At 47.4% G+C, this 15,973-nt stretch overlaps 1 protein-coding gene across 11 annotated transcripts in view; it reads left to right on the forward strand.

Annotated features, from left to right (window-relative positions):
• Nucleotides 1-15,973, forward strand: part of PPIP5K1 (diphosphoinositol pentakisphosphate kinase 1) — a 41,395-nt gene that overhangs the window by 3,783 nt on the left and 21,639 nt on the right. For 7 of the 11 annotated variants that reach the window (XM_039722769.1, XM_039722767.1, XM_039722771.1 and 4 more), the window contains exons 1-21: nt 295-441; nt 941-1,136; nt 1,229-1,319; nt 2,307-2,392; nt 2,628-2,782; nt 3,769-3,870; nt 4,157-4,318; nt 5,134-5,255; nt 5,709-5,810; nt 6,534-6,620; nt 7,050-7,125; nt 7,634-7,743; nt 8,681-8,766; nt 9,167-9,295; nt 9,476-9,597; nt 10,380-10,562; nt 11,443-11,584; nt 12,231-12,454; nt 13,358-13,485; nt 13,967-14,081; nt 15,463-15,570. In XM_039722769.1, the coding sequence (XP_039578703.1) occupies nt 295-441; nt 941-1,136; nt 1,229-1,319; nt 2,307-2,392; nt 2,628-2,782; nt 3,769-3,870; nt 4,157-4,318; nt 5,134-5,255; nt 5,709-5,810; nt 6,534-6,620; nt 7,050-7,125; nt 7,634-7,743; nt 8,681-8,766; nt 9,167-9,295; nt 9,476-9,597; nt 10,380-10,562; nt 11,443-11,584; nt 12,231-12,454; nt 13,358-13,485; nt 13,967-14,081; nt 15,463-15,570 (2,673 nt within the window). Of the gene's footprint in view, nt 1-266; nt 442-940; nt 1,137-1,228; nt 1,320-2,306; nt 2,393-2,627; nt 2,783-3,768; nt 3,871-4,156; nt 4,319-5,133; nt 5,256-5,708; nt 5,811-6,533; nt 6,621-7,049; nt 7,126-7,633; nt 7,744-8,680; nt 8,767-9,166; nt 9,296-9,475; nt 9,598-10,379; nt 10,563-11,442; nt 11,585-12,230; nt 12,455-13,357; nt 13,486-13,966; nt 14,082-15,462; nt 15,571-15,973 lie in introns of those variants that run through there. The other 4 variants (XM_039722764.1, XM_039722765.1, XM_039722766.1 and 1 more) reach the window with 2 other exon arrangements.

The raw sequence follows: 15,973 nt of genomic DNA on the forward strand, positions 1-15,973 counted from the left end.
ATTACATGATTTCAGTGCTGGTGCTGACACTTTCCTAGTGCAAGGGGCTTAATTGCAAAATGGAGCTGCTTATCTAAAATGATCCAGAATTCCGGATCCTCTCCCACCTTGAGTGTTCCCTGTTTTTGTGCTAGGCAGCACTATCCCTGGGTTCCCTCATGCTGAGTCAGTCCCTGCCCTCCCCACCATCATTTGCTTCCATCAAGCAGCTGGCCCTGGGGTCGCCTGCATCTGACCTCTCTCCCTTTTGCACCCTGTAATTCCAGAGCGGGATGGTCGGCCACCAAAGCTGCAATGTCGTCCCTGACGACCTCCAGTGAGGGAGAGAACTCTGCTCCCAGGTTTGTTGTTGGTTCCAGAGATGATGAGACAGAATTTCTGGGATCAAACATGAAGACAGACGAAACTGATTTCTTTGAAGATGATGAAGAGGAGGAGTCGGTAAGGAGGTCCCAGCATTCTGGGCTGCAGCACCTGTGCGGAATCCCTGGTCTCAGCCAGGTTTTGCATGGTTACTGCTGGGGCTGCAGGTAGTTGGGACTGCGGGGGACACAGCACCTGGCTGTATGGCACAGCCATGGGACACAGCAGTGGCATTTAACAGGACATGTTACATCATGCTGCTGTACTCACTGTCCCAGGAAATCCAGCTTTTTTGCTTGCAGATCTGATTCAGGAAAACTGGTGGATTTCTTTGTTCTAGAGACTTAACCTGACACTCCTGTAAGTCTTTCTCTTTCACCAGAGAATTTTTTTGGGAAAACTCTGGTACCTGTGAAAAGGGGCAAAGGTGTCTCTGCAGAGAGGAAACATTCATTTTTTCTGTAACCTCCAGGAACAGAATGCAGAAAAAATTATCTCCAGCTCCTGACTGCTTTTGGCCCCTATTCAGTGTTACATTAAATGCCACTAAACTGATCCCTGTCTTTTCCTCTGTCAGCCTCCAGAACGGCAGATCGTGGTGGGAATCTGTGCCATGACCAAAAAGTCCAAGTCAAAGCCCATGACACAGATTCTGGAACGTCTGTGCAAGTTTGAGTACATCACAGTGGTGATCATGGGGGAAGATGTTATTCTGAACGAACCGGTAGAAAACTGGCCCTCTTGTGACTGCCTAATATCCTTCCACTCCAAAGGTAACACATCTCTAGCAGTCCTTAGCCTGCCTGAGCTGTGAGCGAGGGAGTTTCCTTTCAGCCTTCTCCTCTGTCCTCACCCTGTATTTCAGGATTCCCCCTGGATAAGGCAGTTGCTTATGCCAAGCTGTGCAAACCATTTCTGATCAACGACCTTGATATGCAGTATTACATCCAGGACAGGTGGGTGTCTGTGAGCCACTAAAGCCCCTTTCCTCTTCCTCTGATTCTTCTCAGCATGCTGTGGAATGTTAATTTTTCTGGTCACAAAGGAGTGAGATGAGGAGGAAGGGGACCTTAGCAGTGGCTTTTTGGGTTTCTCCAAAGCATGGAGGGGAATGGCTTTGAGGGTAAAACCATTGAGACCATGTAAAATCATGCTTTGTTTTCTGGTGTAAATGTCTTGTGAGGAGTGGCTGGGATGTAGGGAGTGAAAGAGTTCTCACAGAACAAGGCTGCCACGACTAAAGCAAAAAGACTAGTCTCTAAGCAGGAGAGCCAAGTGGTGAGATGGGGCTCTGGGTCAGACATTGGGAGCAAGGCTGGGTCAGAATCTGTGGAACCTGTGTTGGTCAGACACGTGAGGTTTCTCAGTCTTCTGTTGGTAGAGGCCACCAGCAGCCGCGTACTTGAGCCCTTATACCCAGGCTGCTTTGGCTATGTGTGAGTAGGGCTCCTAACAGTTCCTAAACCTCCTGCCCTGTCTTTGGGGTGGTGAGCAGTGTTATGTGGGTGCTGGCAGGCATCCCAGGGTGTAACTAGCGAAAGAACTGGGGTTTGCCCCTTGGCACAAGATGAAAGAAGGGTCCTGCCACTTCTGCCAGGCCTGAGCATTGGACAGCTTGGCATGACAGGGCACTCGCCAAGAGGGTGGGTCTGGGCAGGTGGTGTGTACTGGGTGCACTGCTGTGCTTTGGGCACATGCTAATAATTGAGTGTCCATGTCTAGGCCAGATAGAGATTTACTCTGGGGCATCTATGTCCAGAGCAGGACTGAGGCAAACCCTATAGCCCATAGGACTCGTCCAGAGAGCATATGCTGAGAAGTATCTGTCTTGATGCTTTTTGTGTTCATCTGTCTGTGTTCTTCATCAGTGGGAGTGAAGTCTTTCCCTTGGTGTGTACTGAGGACCTTCTGAACTCTTCTGACACTGCTTCTGTCCTCTACAGGCGTGAAGTGTATCGGATCCTTCAAGAAGAGGGAATAGACCTGCCCCGCTATGCTGTGCTCAATCGAGATCCTGACAGACCAGAAGGTCAGTGTCCAACTTGTACTGAAAGCCATTTCCCCAGGCTCTGCTATTTAAGGTAGTCTGCAGAGGACAGATACTGGCAGTCACCTCAAAGAGGCCTGACTCATAAGTCTCTTGGGTTTTTTCGTGGGCAAAGGTCCCAGCAGCAAAACTGACTGATGGGCCTGGAAGGGGCTGTGTCTCTGCACTAGGGCTGTCTCACCTTTCCTGATGTGCTGCTGCTGTGCTCTGTCTTCAGAGTGCAACTTGGTGGAAGGAGAGGACCATGTGGAGGTAAACGGAGCTGTGTTCCCAAAGCCATTTGTAGAGAAGCCAGTCAGTGCTGAAGACCACAATGTGTATATTTACTACCCGACATCAGCAGGCGGGGGCAGCCAGCGGCTCTTCCGTAAGGTGAGGAGGGGTCTCCAGAGCTGTGTTGGAACCAACACATCTGAGACTCGTGAGGCTTCAGGAAGGAGTGTTGGGACAGGTGAAGGGAAAGCAAGGTTTTGTGTTGGGGAAGTTTAGACCTTCTTAGAACTTTTAGTTCAACCGCATCTACCTGGGAACCACAGAAGCACATATTTTAGTGGTAGTGCTGACTTCACCTTCCCCATCCTCTTGGTGACCATTGTCCTGTAGTCATGGACCACTGTGTCCCTTTCTGAATTTCATGCTGATTTCTCCTGGGTTTATCAAGATGAATTTTTCAAAAAACCTGCATTCCTGTCATTTAACATCATTCTTGCCCTTCCCATTTAGTGTAGCTTGCACATGTGATGAAAACAGTATTTATTCCTAGATTTCACAGGAAATCTGCCCTTATTCACGTTCCCCCACTTTTCCAGTGAACAGCTACAGCTGTGATATATCTTTTTTTCAATCAGTTACACATCTGACATGAATAAACCTAAAATGATTGTTCTCTTAGGTAAGATACAGGTATGCCTCTTGAGGTTGTATCCAAAGCCTTACTAAAAATGAAAACAGCATCATCCTTGATGTCGATAAAATCATGGTCCTAGAAAGAAATTAAATTGGTTGGATTATCACCTGTCATAATTTATTTTCATTTGCATATTAGTTAGGCTCCTTACTTTGAAGGTATTTTTTCACTTTTTTTTGGTTTCACATCCTTGAAGTGATTGGAGACAAATTAATGGTCTATAATAGCTTTTCTCCTTTTTATAACCTGGAAAATTATATACCTGCTGCCTGCATTTTGGTCTCTTTTGTCCTCCATAAATAAGTGTGCTGTAGTGTCTGGGGGGCCCGAGATGCTAATCCATTAAGTCTGCTAGATTCTCTACGTATGGGATGAAACTTGCACTTTTCTGCTTCCATCTAAGAAAAGGATGCCCGTGCTCTTCCCTGAGGTGTTTATTCTGTGCTTTCAGATCGGCAGCCGGAGCAGTGTGTACTCCCCAGAGAGCAGTGTGAGGAAGACAGGCTCCTATATTTATGAGGAGTTCATGCCTACGGATGGCACTGATGTGAAGGTAAGGAAAAGCCTGGAATGGTGCCTTCCTTTGTCAGGCCTGGGGGAGCTGAAAGTTCAGCAGTTCTGCTTAGTCCTCCTTAGGCTCTGGAATGTGCTTTGTTTAAGCTTTGAGGTGCTGACTGCGCAGTTTCAGCCCCCAAGTGGGGAGCAGGTGCTCTGTAGATCACACCAGGAGGAATGTGTGAGACCATCTCATCTCCTTTTCTGTGTCTGCAGCAGAAATACTTTGTGGAAGCTGCAGTCTGTCTTGGTGGCTGTGTCAGGTGTGCTCACTCTGATTCCAGGTGTACACTGTTGGGCCGGACTATGCCCATGCAGAGGCTCGCAAATCCCCTGCTTTGGATGGGAAGGTGGAACGGGACAGTGAAGGGAAGGAAATTCGTTACCCAGTCATGCTGACTGCCATGGAGAAACTCGTTGCCCGTAAAGTCTGCGTCGCCTTTAAGGTCTGTATTTTCTTTCCTGTGCAAGCAGGACTCCACAAATGTCTGATATGTGTCAGGGCTGGTGTTAAAACTTGTCATCCTGGCATGTCTCAGGCATGGCAATCCTCCATGCTTGATGCCAGTTGTTGGTCCTGCTGGCTGTGGCACTTTGCTGGGCAGAGGTGACTGGGAAGACAAGAGAGCCTGCAGCAAATGCCCTCTGGGCTGGTCAGTGCCTGGTGTCCACACACATCTGAGCATTTAACACTGGATCCTGAGCATGCTGCTCTCTGTCTGACTTGTGCTCATCCTGTCTTAACTGTGTCAGTGGAGGAAGCACTGGACTCCTTGTTCCTGCTCCACTGCAACTGGCACCCCATGCAGTTGAGCTGATGCAGATTTGGTCTCTTTTCTACCTTGTAGCTTTTTCTGTTTAGTGATGGGTGTCTTTGCCTGCAGCACTTCTTGTCCGTGCTTGTCAGTCAGGTTCAAAATTATTGGATTTGAAAGGAAGAGCAGGATATCCAGGAGCTGCTCTGTTTCAAGTGTTTAGAGCTCTGGGAGGTCAGGGGTTGGCCCTGATGGGTTCGTCTGGGGGTTTGTGGTTAGGGCCTTTGGTTCAGCAGTAAGGGGTAAAGATCTGACTAATGGCATGTCTTCACACTTGTTCTAGGCTTGTGAGGTGGGCATGGAGTGGAGGATGGCTGTAGCATCAGCAGAGCTGAACTGGGCAGTGTTGGCTGGGTCTGTGTATGCCCCTCTGGCAGGGTCGCTGCTCTCCCCCACTGCTTCCTGCCTGCGTGTCCATGTCCCAAATCCTCTGCTTCCTCCTGCAGCAAACCGTGTGTGGGTTCGACCTCCTGCGGGCCAACGGCCACTCCTTTGTCTGTGATGTGAACGGCTTCAGCTTTGTGAAGAACTCCATGAAGTATTATGATGACTGTGCCAAAATCCTTGGGTATGAGCAATCTGAGCTTTGATAAGGTGGTAAAGTAACTCACAGCAAAGTAAAATGAAATGTGGAGTCTTGGTCAGTATGTCAGAGAAGTCTGTAAGTGGTTCATGTGAGTCATTTGCTGAGCAGGTGAAAGCTTGGCTTCGGAGGAATGGGTTATTTTCAAGCCCTGGAGCTCCTGCCTGCATTGGCAGGAGCTGTCTTTGTCTACAGCTAGATGTATCTTCCAGGACTTTTAATTGCATTCTGAGCCCAGTTGTGGTATTGGTGATGTGGGGGAAACTGGTACCCCTTTGGGGTGCCCTAACTAGCCCACAGTGTGATAGGTGTCTCTGCAATGAAAGTGAGGAGAAATTCTGTGGCTTTCTTCACATTTTTCAGCAGGACTGCTAAGGAGGAGGTGGAGAACCAAGGGAATGGATTTTCTTGTAAGTGTTGTATTTTGATTTCTTCCAGAAATATAATCATGAGGGAGTTGGCTCCCCAGTTTCATATCCCCTGGTCCATCCCAACAGAAGCAGAAGACATCCCCATTGTCCCCACTACTTCAGGCACCATGTGAGTACCTGCCATCCTCTCAAAAGGATGCCAGTGATGTGGCTGTGTGAGGGATAAAGTGTGAAAAACCCTGTCCAAGGGCCTGACACCACTAGCAGCATGGCATCCTCCAGCTGCTCTGCTGCTTGCAACCCTGAAATGCCTGTGGAAAGGCTTAGCTATGCACCTGGAAGTTGTGACAGGTTGGAGATTAGTTGTAGATTTGGTGAATCCAGATGAGCAGTAAATGAAGAAATTATAGAAACTGCTTACATGGCTTTCAGAGGTCCAAATTCTTCATCAGGACAGGAAACAGATCAGGACAGATGCTGTAGCTGGCTGCTACTTGGAGAAATGCATGTTGGGCTACCAGTGAAATAGGTGAAAACACTTAGCTGAAATATTCATCATTACCCATATGCTTGGCAGCCCCTCATTTGATACCTTTGGCATTACTAGTTTTCTAGCACATAAGGCTAAAAGATCAAAGGCAAAAGTTTCTTTGTGATCCTCAGCATACTTGTACACTGGTATGAAACCTCTCAACTTAGTAGTGTCTGCAGAACTCTGGCTCCCTCTGCAGCTGTGGCACTTGTGTCTGGTTTAGTCTGGGAGAAATTCTACCCTTGCTGAGGAAAGCAGGTGTCAGAAGAATGGAAATGACAGAACAATGGGAAGCTACTTCCTGGTGGCAGTTCTGGACTGTAAGGGCACATTTGTCATCTTTATCTTGTGTTTGCCCAGGATGGAGCTTCGCTGTGTTATTGCAGTCATCCGTCATGGAGATCGCACCCCGAAGCAGAAGATGAAGATGGAAGTGAAACATCCCCGGTAAGAGCCAAGGGAAGAAGGTGCTGTGCTCCTGGGGAGGGATGAGGGCCTGTTCTCTAAACCAGAAGGGCTGAGTGCATAGGAGGCAATATTTTTCCTGGCCCATCCAAGCAAATGCTTTCTGACCAGTTGAGAGAGCCCCCTTTCCCCTCAAGGATCCTGACACCTTCTGTGTGAACACTGGAAGGGAGAGTGAAGGTGTGGTAGGTACTGAAATAGGAAGTACCCCACTAAATGGGAAGCTAGTATCTGCTTACTCGTTGTGTTTTGAAAAACACTTGTTTTTTCAGAATTTCTGAAGCACAGGGAAGAGCCAGCAGCCTGCAGGTTCTCCCTGAAGAATAGAGACTGAATGCACATGTGGGAATGACCCTCCTTGTATTATTGAAATAGCAGAAAATGGATCAGCATTCTTTTTTGTCTGTTCAGGTTCTTTGAATTATTTGAGAAATATGATGGTTACAAGACAGGGAAGTTGAAGTTGAAGAAACCAGAGCAGCTACAGGTGAGGAAGTACATTCTGGGGTTACTGTGTGGGATATGCAGGTAATACAGATCCTGGTGCGAGGCAATTCTTTGGGAGGGTGCAAACCTCCAAAAGGGCAACAGTCTGTCACACAGATGCTCTCTGTCTCATTCTGCACGCTGTGCACACAGCTGGGTGACAGCAGGAGAGCAGAACAGGAACTTGTGCTGCCTGATGCGCACACTGTAGGATGGAGATGCCCTGATGCGGCTTGCCCACCAGCTGTGGCTGCCTCTGGTGACTGATGGGTCCATGACAGGGAGTGGGGCAATTGGAGGTACCTGCTTGGTTCTCAGCAGAACTGTAATACAGCATGGGGATGAAGCAAACTGCAGTGTGAAAGATTGTCCTGCCTGACCTGTGTCTTATGAAATGACATGCCTGTGAGGAGTGTCTGCATGGACCTGATTCTAGGTGAGGATGTTAGGAGGCCTTGCAGGAGTACACTGGTGAGTCTGAGGCAGAATTGCTCTCTGCTTTCCAACAGGAAGTGCTGGACATTGCACGGCAGCTTGTGGTGGAGCTGGGAACCCACAGTGATTGTGAAATTGAGGAGAGGAAATCCAAATTGGAGCAGCTGAAGAGTGTCTTGGAGATGTAAGCATTCCTATCTAGGGGCACTGTGGGTTTGCCTCAGGGCATGTGATACAGAAGCCAGCTGTGCTGCTGGTGTCCTGGCCAGCTGGTGCCCAGAGATTGGGGTCTCCTCTGTCCTCTGTTAGTAACTGTAGATGAAAGGCACCGTGTTCCTCACTTTCTCCTTGACATCAAAACCCTGCTGATCCTTGTCCCAAGTGTGTCTGGTGTTTGGCTAAATAACTTGAGACAAAACTGAGCTTTCTTTGCTGCAGGAGAGGAACTGGGGTCCTGGAGGGACCATGTTGATATGAAGCATTTTGATATAATTGGAATAAAACTGGTTTTAAATAAAGTTGTCCTGGTGCCAAAAGTTTAGCAAAAAGGAGCTTGGAAAACATGAAAAAGTGTTTGTGTTCTCTGAGGTTTTGTACAGTCAAAATAAAAATGTGGTGGTATTGACAACTTCTAAACAAAACAGGGTTCCTCTCAGGACTGCAGCTGGCTATGGCACACACAGCCAGCATCTGTGTTCAGGCCGTCTCTGGAGTACAGAGGAGGACTTTCTGCTGTGATTCCCTCCTCTGCTGTTTTTGCTCATCAGAAACATGAGCATCTGTCAGAGTGGTTTTTTTCTGTGATCTCATCAATGCACTTGTTAAAGGTGTTGATAGAGCCAACATCATGGCCCTCTTGAGGAGTGACAGTGTAGAGTGCTCTTGGTAGAAGAGCAAGGGAATGGATCTTTGAATTTTGTTTGAGGGAGCTGTTTGGCTTTTTGTGGGGGTCTATGCTGGGTCACAGGGAGGTGACAAAAATCATGTTCCATGGGTATGGGTGTTGTAGCAGAAAGTCTATTGCTTGCTGTACTTCTACTCTGTACTGCCTGAGGGCCTCTGGGCAAAGGTTGGGTGGAGTTGATTTGTTTCATGTTTTTTTTCTCCATCCCTTATGACAGGTATGGACATTTTTCTGGCATTAACCGTAAGGTCCAGTTGACCTATCTGCCTCATGGACATCCAAAAGCTGCGAGTGAAGATGAAGGTAAAGAAACCTGATGGTGCTGCCTAAACCTGATCTTTAAGTCCAGAGTTCAGGTGTGAGTGCAGCTACCCTACCTGTATAGGCTTCTGGACATGCAAGCAGAATTGGTGACCCATACCTTATCTTTGCTCACATCATGGGAAGGATTGGAGGGATGCCAGTGCACCCTGCCTAGCTCTACAGGGCTTGCACTTCCAGTTTTGTGAATGTCAGCCTATACCTTGAAAAAGCAGTGACTCTGAATTTCCTACTTGCTGATTTATTTTCTGGGGAGTTTGGGTCAGGCTTGTGTTGAGAACATTCTGCAAGGTGCTGATGACAGCCTCTTCTTCCTCCCGTCCTCTCACTCTGCAGGCTCAGATATGAGCTCTGGTGTAGTGAATACCTCTTTGTCTCCTAGAAGCTCGCCGAGAGTCCTCCCCCTCCCTTCTCCTGGTGCTTAAGTGGGGTGGAGAGCTGACCCCAGCAGGAAGAGTCCAGGCTGAGGAGCTGGGGCGGGCCTTTCGCTGCATGTATCCTGGAGGCCAAGGTGAGTTTAGTGTGTAGCTGGAACTGTCTATTTTGGAGCAGCATGAAAGCTGCCTATGCAAGTGACTAATTCTCTACATAACTTTGTTACTACAATAAAGTTTGTTTGTCTAAACCAGTGTATTCAGCTGATAATTTTGCAGGTGTGAGAATACGAACTTTGAGTTGTCCTTGGCTGCAGGTGATTATGCTGGTTTCCCTGGCTGTGGCTTGCTCAGGCTGCACAGCACTTATCGCCATGATCTCAAGATCTACGCCTCGGACGAGGGGAGAGTTCAGATGACAGCAGCAGCTTTTGCAAAGGTCTTTCTTCTCTTTTGGGCATCCATTTGTTCTGCTTCATTACTCTTAAAATGTGCTGGTTCTAAAGGAAAACCTCTGGTGATGAGGAAGGAGTTTTCCTAGGATCTTCCCCCTCTCTGTTGGATGGACTGGGGTACGCTGTGCTAATAGCAGGTGTATGGGGCAGTACTGAACATCTGGTGTATCTGCACACACCTGTCACCCTTAGTGTCCTGTCCAGGACAGGACTCTCAGTCAGGAAGGAGTTATGTATGGATTATTGCTGGTGCTTGTTCTTAGAGCACACCAGATGTGCTGCTGAGTATTGATTGCCATAAAATGAATGTTTCTGGGGTGGCTGCCCAGCCAGAGGGGTCGTTCCTTGCCTGCTGAATTTAAAAGGGGAATGAAATGTCTTTGGTGCATTATGGGATGGAGGCTGGGGAGAAGACAGGTTCATTTGTAGCTAAAGCCAAGGGGAATCCTGTGGCGGCCTTAGCTGGTCTTTGGAGCATTCACTGCATTAACATTTTCCAGCAAACTGAGCTGCTTGATAGTTGAGCCTGCTCAACAGTTGCTTGGACAAATCTGGGGCTGCTGCAGGCAGAGTTATCCTTTGATTGAACAGCTCTAGAACCATGCCAAAGTCATCTCTGACTGGAGGGGATGTTGCTGTAAAACTGCCCTTCAAGGACAGTTGAGATTTCACTTATGTTGCTTGAGTTTTGGCCATGAAACTACCAGAATTTTTGTTGCTTGGGTTGCACAGACCTGAAATCTTGTCCTGTGTGGTGTGGCTTTAGGGTCTGCTGGCCCTGGAAGGAGAGCTGACCCCCATCTTGGTGCAGATGGTGAAAAGTGCCAACATGAATGGTCTGCTGGACAGTGACAGTGATTCTCTTAGCAGCTGTCAGCACAGAGTGAAGGCACGATTGCATGAAATCATGCAGAAGGATGCTGAGTTCTGTGAAGAGGATTATGAAAAGGTAAAGCACCGGTGTGGCTTCATTGCTCCCTGTATCTGAAAGGGGAATAGCATTGCTGCAGTGGTTTGATGTGAAGTGTGTGGTATGTGAACAGTGGTTTGGTTAGTTTGAGATCAGTTCTGGTCAAAATGACAGGATATGTATGGAAGTGAGCAGGTTAATAGCCCTTGCCTTTCTTTGAGTGATAGTTCTCAGTGCTGCTCTGCTGTCCCCTTCCAAGACTGATCATGGTGCCTTTCTTTCCCTTCAGAATTCCCAGTTCATTTTGTTCTTGTGGGTATGCTAAAAGAGCTCCTGCATGCTGCTCAGATCAATCCCAGCTGCTGAGGGCAGGGAGTGTGCCTCACTGGACTCTAGATCCGTGCTCTATGCCCATGGGAACAGACCTTTTGGTTGCAAACTGTTGTGTGTCCTGTCAGGTTCTGATAGCTGCAGAGTAGAGAGCATGGGCTGCATCCAGCACAGCAGGCTGTGAAAGCACTGTTGCTGCTTCTCCAGCAAGTCCCAAAAATACTGTTTTTCCCAGGCTCTGAAATGTGATTATTGGACTGAAGTCCTTTTAGGATTATATTTATCATCTCAGAGAACTACTTAAGATGAAGCCCTTTGCTCAAGCACAGGAGCAAAATGAGACAAGAGTGGATATTGCAGGAGGAGGGAGGTCCGATCTGATGGGAGCAGTTGTTTGCTCCCTCTGAGTTGGATCCTGAAGAAGATTTTAAGACATGTCTGACTACTCCTAGGAATAAGCCAGCTTATTGTGCTCAGCTGGGAGCACAGCTTTTGTCCCAAGTCAGAAAGCAGTATGGCTGCAAAAGACAGACATTTTGCATTCCCTGTTTGTGAAGACTAAGTAATGTCTGCTGGAATCTTCTTTCAGCTAGCACCTACAGGCAGTGCTTCTCTGCTCAACTCCATGACCTTTATCCAGAACCCAGTTGAGGTCTGTAACCAGGTTTTCACCCTGATTGAGAATCTCACCTCCCAGATACGGAAACGTCTGGAAGACCCAAAATCTGCAGGTGAGCAACAGGACTGGAAAGAGTCTGGAAGATCTTGATTAATTTATTCTTACATCTTAAGAGCTCCCAGTACCATTAAGGCTTATGTTTGTCCGTAGCAAAGGAACTGTGAAGTGTAATTCTGTATGTGCTATTGATGTGGAAAGCTCCACTTTCAATTACTGTTAGAGAGCTGTAATGTAAAGGAAGTGATATGTGCATCTTGGTTTAGAGTAAACGTAAAGAGCAGCACTATAGCCTGGAGGGGTATGCCTGTGTTTTTTCAGGCGTTTTCTGGAGACTGTAAACAGCAAGTTTTTCAGTCACAATTTGCTCATCTCAACTTTCCTAGTATCAGTGCAGAGGTTTCACAAAGGCATCTTGGGGGCCTGCCATGGGATCTATGGCAGACCTAAGCAACTAGGCAAATGGTTTCACTTTTGTCAAGCATTTCAGAGGTAGCCTGTTGCAGCAGCTTAAAACTCCTGCAACAGTTCCAGTGGCTTTTCCAGACTAGGATTCCTGTGGGTGACACAAGAATTGGAGCCCTTTCATGCTGGGAGAAGTCAGTCACAGCTGTCACTTGAAACCTCTGCAGCAATAACCAGGGTTCTATGATTCTGTGGTTCTAGGATGTGAATGTTGTTTGGTGTTCTCTGCTTTTTAGACCTGCAGCTGTACCACAGTGAGACTTTGGAACTGATGCTGCAACGCTGGAGTAAGCTGGAGCGAGATTTCCGCATGAAGAATGGGCGCTATGACATCAGCAAGATCCCTGATATCTATGACTGCATCAAGTATGATGTACAGCACAACGGTGCACTGAAACTGGAAGGCACAACTGAACTCTTCAAGCTCTCCAAAGCCCTGGCAGATGTGATCATACCCCAGGTACAGCCTGTATGACAATGCCTGTGGTGCCAATTTCTGAGCCTTTGCCTTTGCATTTTGTCTTGATTCTCTTCCCCATTAACTGCCAAGGCAGCCTATCACAGTAGGGTGTTTCTCAGATCTGTCTCAGTGTTTGTATGAGGCCAAAACTATTTATGACTTGAAATGTGGCAAGGCTGGGTTTCTGGTTGAGGATTCTGGCAGGGTCAGAGTAATGAGCAGCTGATGCAGCAGCTTTTCCATGTTTGTTGTAGTGCATCACAGCACAGCTCCAAGCTCTGTGTGTGTGCTACAGCAACATTCCATCCTCTCCACATGTTGGGTTGTGGAAGTGAAGGGAGATTTCTGTGTTGAAGTTCTGACAAGTTTGTTATTCTTGTCAAATTATGACTTTTTCAGTTTCCAATGTTGAGGTGCTTCTGACAAAGTTTAATTTATATGGGATGAGTTTCTACCAGCAAGGTCCCGCTGCCCCTGTAGAGCAGAAGTGGTCTAAACTTCTTCAGTGTTGCTGGTGATGTGCAGTCTGGCTGTTTTCAGCACAGCTCTGCAGTTTTTGTCTTTGCCAATAGCAGTTGTTGCTTTAATGTTCATGCTAGCTCAGGGTGTAAGTTTGCATGTCATGAGATCTGAGCTTTGCTCATGGTCCTTGCACCTCTCAGCTGTTGAAGGATACTGATAGTCATGTCCAGACATAACTGGGGTTCTTGGAAGAGTCTCAGTCGTCTGCTACCCCCTGCAATAAGTGGGAAAAAAGAAGTGAAAAATGTTGAGTGACATTTCTCTTCTCGTCCTTGCTTAACCAGTGGTGCTGTGGACTGGGCTGTTGAAGATAAGTGGCCTATTATGTGAGGATGTGGCAAAGAACCGGGGCTCAGGGTATCTGTTGTTTTGTTCCTGCAGGAATATGGGATTAATAAGGAGGAGAAACTGGAGATTGCTATTGGCTTTTGTCTTCCTCTCATTAAAAAGATCCAGCTGGACCTACAGAGAACTCATGAAGATGAGTCTGTCAACAAACTACATCCATTGTAAGGCTTGTGCTGCATGCTGCTGGCAGTGGGGAGGGCAGCTATGGAGCAGGGGGTGGTTCCCATGCCAGAAGAGTGTGCTGTTGTGGAAGAAGGTACTAAGCCTACACTGAAGGAGCCTCCAGGAGGAAGGCATGTTGGTGCTCCCAGAACTAGAAAGCAGATGGAGAAGGCACGTTGACACTGCTGACCAGAAGCACAGGGCCACAAAGGCTTGTACCCATTGTAGCTGGAGGGTGGTGCCTCATCCAGGCATTTCCCTGCACAGGGCCAGTGGAGAATGATGAGCTACCTACTGTGTGTCTCCATTAGGATTCCACAAAATTGTTGCTCCTGTGCCCAGTGCTCTCACTGTTTGTCCCGCCGCCTTTGACATTTCTCAGTGTGGGATGTGTCATTCCGTTAAGTGTACAGAAATGCTACTGTGTGATAGGTGGCAATTCATTTGCAGGTGAGTAACTGTGGGCTGGTTTTGGTTTAGGTACTCCAGAGGAGTTCTGTCTCCAGGTCGCCACGTTCGAACACGGCTGTACTTCACCAGTGAGAGCCACGTGCACTCCCTGCTCAGTATCTTCCGCTACGGGGGGCTTCTGGATGTAAGTGTCCCAGCAATGCTCACAGAGTAAGCCTCCCTACTTTTTTCCAGTAGCCTTTTCCAAGGCAGATAGTGTATGTTTGTAGGTTGCCCCTTAAGCCAGCCCTGCCACAAATGCTGTGCATCAGTGGCATCTGGCCAGCTCCATCTCTGCTGTGTTTGCATGCTGCAGCTTCCTGCCTTCCTGGCATGTAGGAGGATTGTTCTTCCTCAGTGCCTCCCTTGCTTGCACAGAGACTTGTTTTCTCCAAGATCTGTCCTGCTAGTTTCAGGTGAGCAGACCACTTACTTGTTTAGGAGAGGAGCGGTATGAGGCAATGGGGATGAGTGAATTTCTTCCTTCCTGCTTCCTTCAACCCTTTATTTTAAGAGCTTGGTCCCATATTTATAGTCTTTATATCAATTCTAAGTCAATAAAATCAGTTTTCTTATGGAGGAAGCGACTTGAGGTTGCAAATTCACAGGATGTGCTCTCTACCAGAGAGGCAGATGACACATTTTTAGGGATTAATTGATCCAACTCACCCTTCACTTGCTCGCTCATCACCTGCTTCCTCAATGAATTGGTATGCAGATCGTTAGAAAAACTCTGCTTTAAAGAGGCTCTATGATTTACCTTCCAATTTTTAAGCATGGTCTGAAATGCCTTGAGAATTTGGGCTTGCTTAACAGGCATGATTTCTGGTGTCTGTGGCAGCTTAGCATATCTGTAGACAGTGATCAGAAAAGTGCCTCTAAATCACTCCCTGAACGAGATGCTCCCTTTTCCCTGACTTGAGTGCCCAAGGATGCTGTGTTGCCAGCACAGGGATATTGGGCTGCAGCTGGGTTCTTTGCAGTGGAGGGTTCAGTTCATGTCCATCAGTGTGGTGATTCGCTTCACAGCATCATGGGTGGCACTTCAGGTGTGACCATTTCCTGGCAGTGCTGGGAGGCAGTGAAGGGTGGGCTGTCCTGCTGTGCAGAGCCCAGGGGTTCGGCCTGTCTCCACATTTTTCATTCAGTGTCAGGTAACAGCATTTCACTTGGTCCCTTACTTAGCACAGGTTCACCCCTGGTGCTTGTTCTGTAGTTTGAGAATGGCTGTGTTTGGGAACCTGCTGTGGGCTCTGCTTGTCTCCAGTCAGCGTGGCACAGCAGCTTGCAACTCGCATCTGCACATGGGTGGCTTGGGCAGCTGTAGCATCCCTCTGTGCAGATGCTCCTCACTGCAAGCACCCCACCACATTGCAAGGTCATCTCTTCATGCAAATTAAGCAAGGTGCTTTTGTCCTGACAATGTTACCTTGTGGAGAGAGGAACTCTCTCAGTTCCATTTCACTGAATGCTGCAAGGTGTCTGCTGTTGCTTATCCCATGCGACTGTTTGTGTGTATATATCAGGAAAACAAAGACCAGCAGTGGAAGAGAGCCATGGACTATTTGAGTGCTATCTCAGAGCTGAACTACATGACCCAGATTGTTATCATGCTCTACGAGGACAACAACAAGGTGAGGGATAGAGCAGTAGGATACAATGCTTCCTGCCCCGTTGCAAGGCACAATCCTCAGAGATGAGTTCAGTTGGAAGTCTGTAACTTGAGCTCTTGCTGCTTGTGGACAAAGACAGATGGATCATCAACACAACTGCTAGTTTTTAGTTTATGTGGGAGGCAGTGAGCCAGTTCATGTTTGTTACATGTAAGCAGAATAAGCAATAATACCCAACTTATGTAATTAATACTGACTATTTTAAAGCATTTCCTGGTGCAAAATTATTTGCATTGCAAGTGAGCAGTAGGAAAATTAAATAAAATTGAGTGATATTTGATTTGTGTTTTTGAAATATATCTAGAAAATATCCAGAAATTCCACATTCATAAACCATTTTTTTTTCTGAAAATGTGCTGATATA

This window comes from Passer montanus, unplaced genomic scaffold (assembly GCF_014805655.1).
Source record: "Passer montanus isolate IOZ18808 unplaced genomic scaffold, ASM1480565v1 scaffold5, whole genome shotgun sequence".
Lineage (NCBI taxonomy): Eukaryota > Metazoa > Chordata > Aves > Passeriformes > Passeridae > Passer > Passer montanus.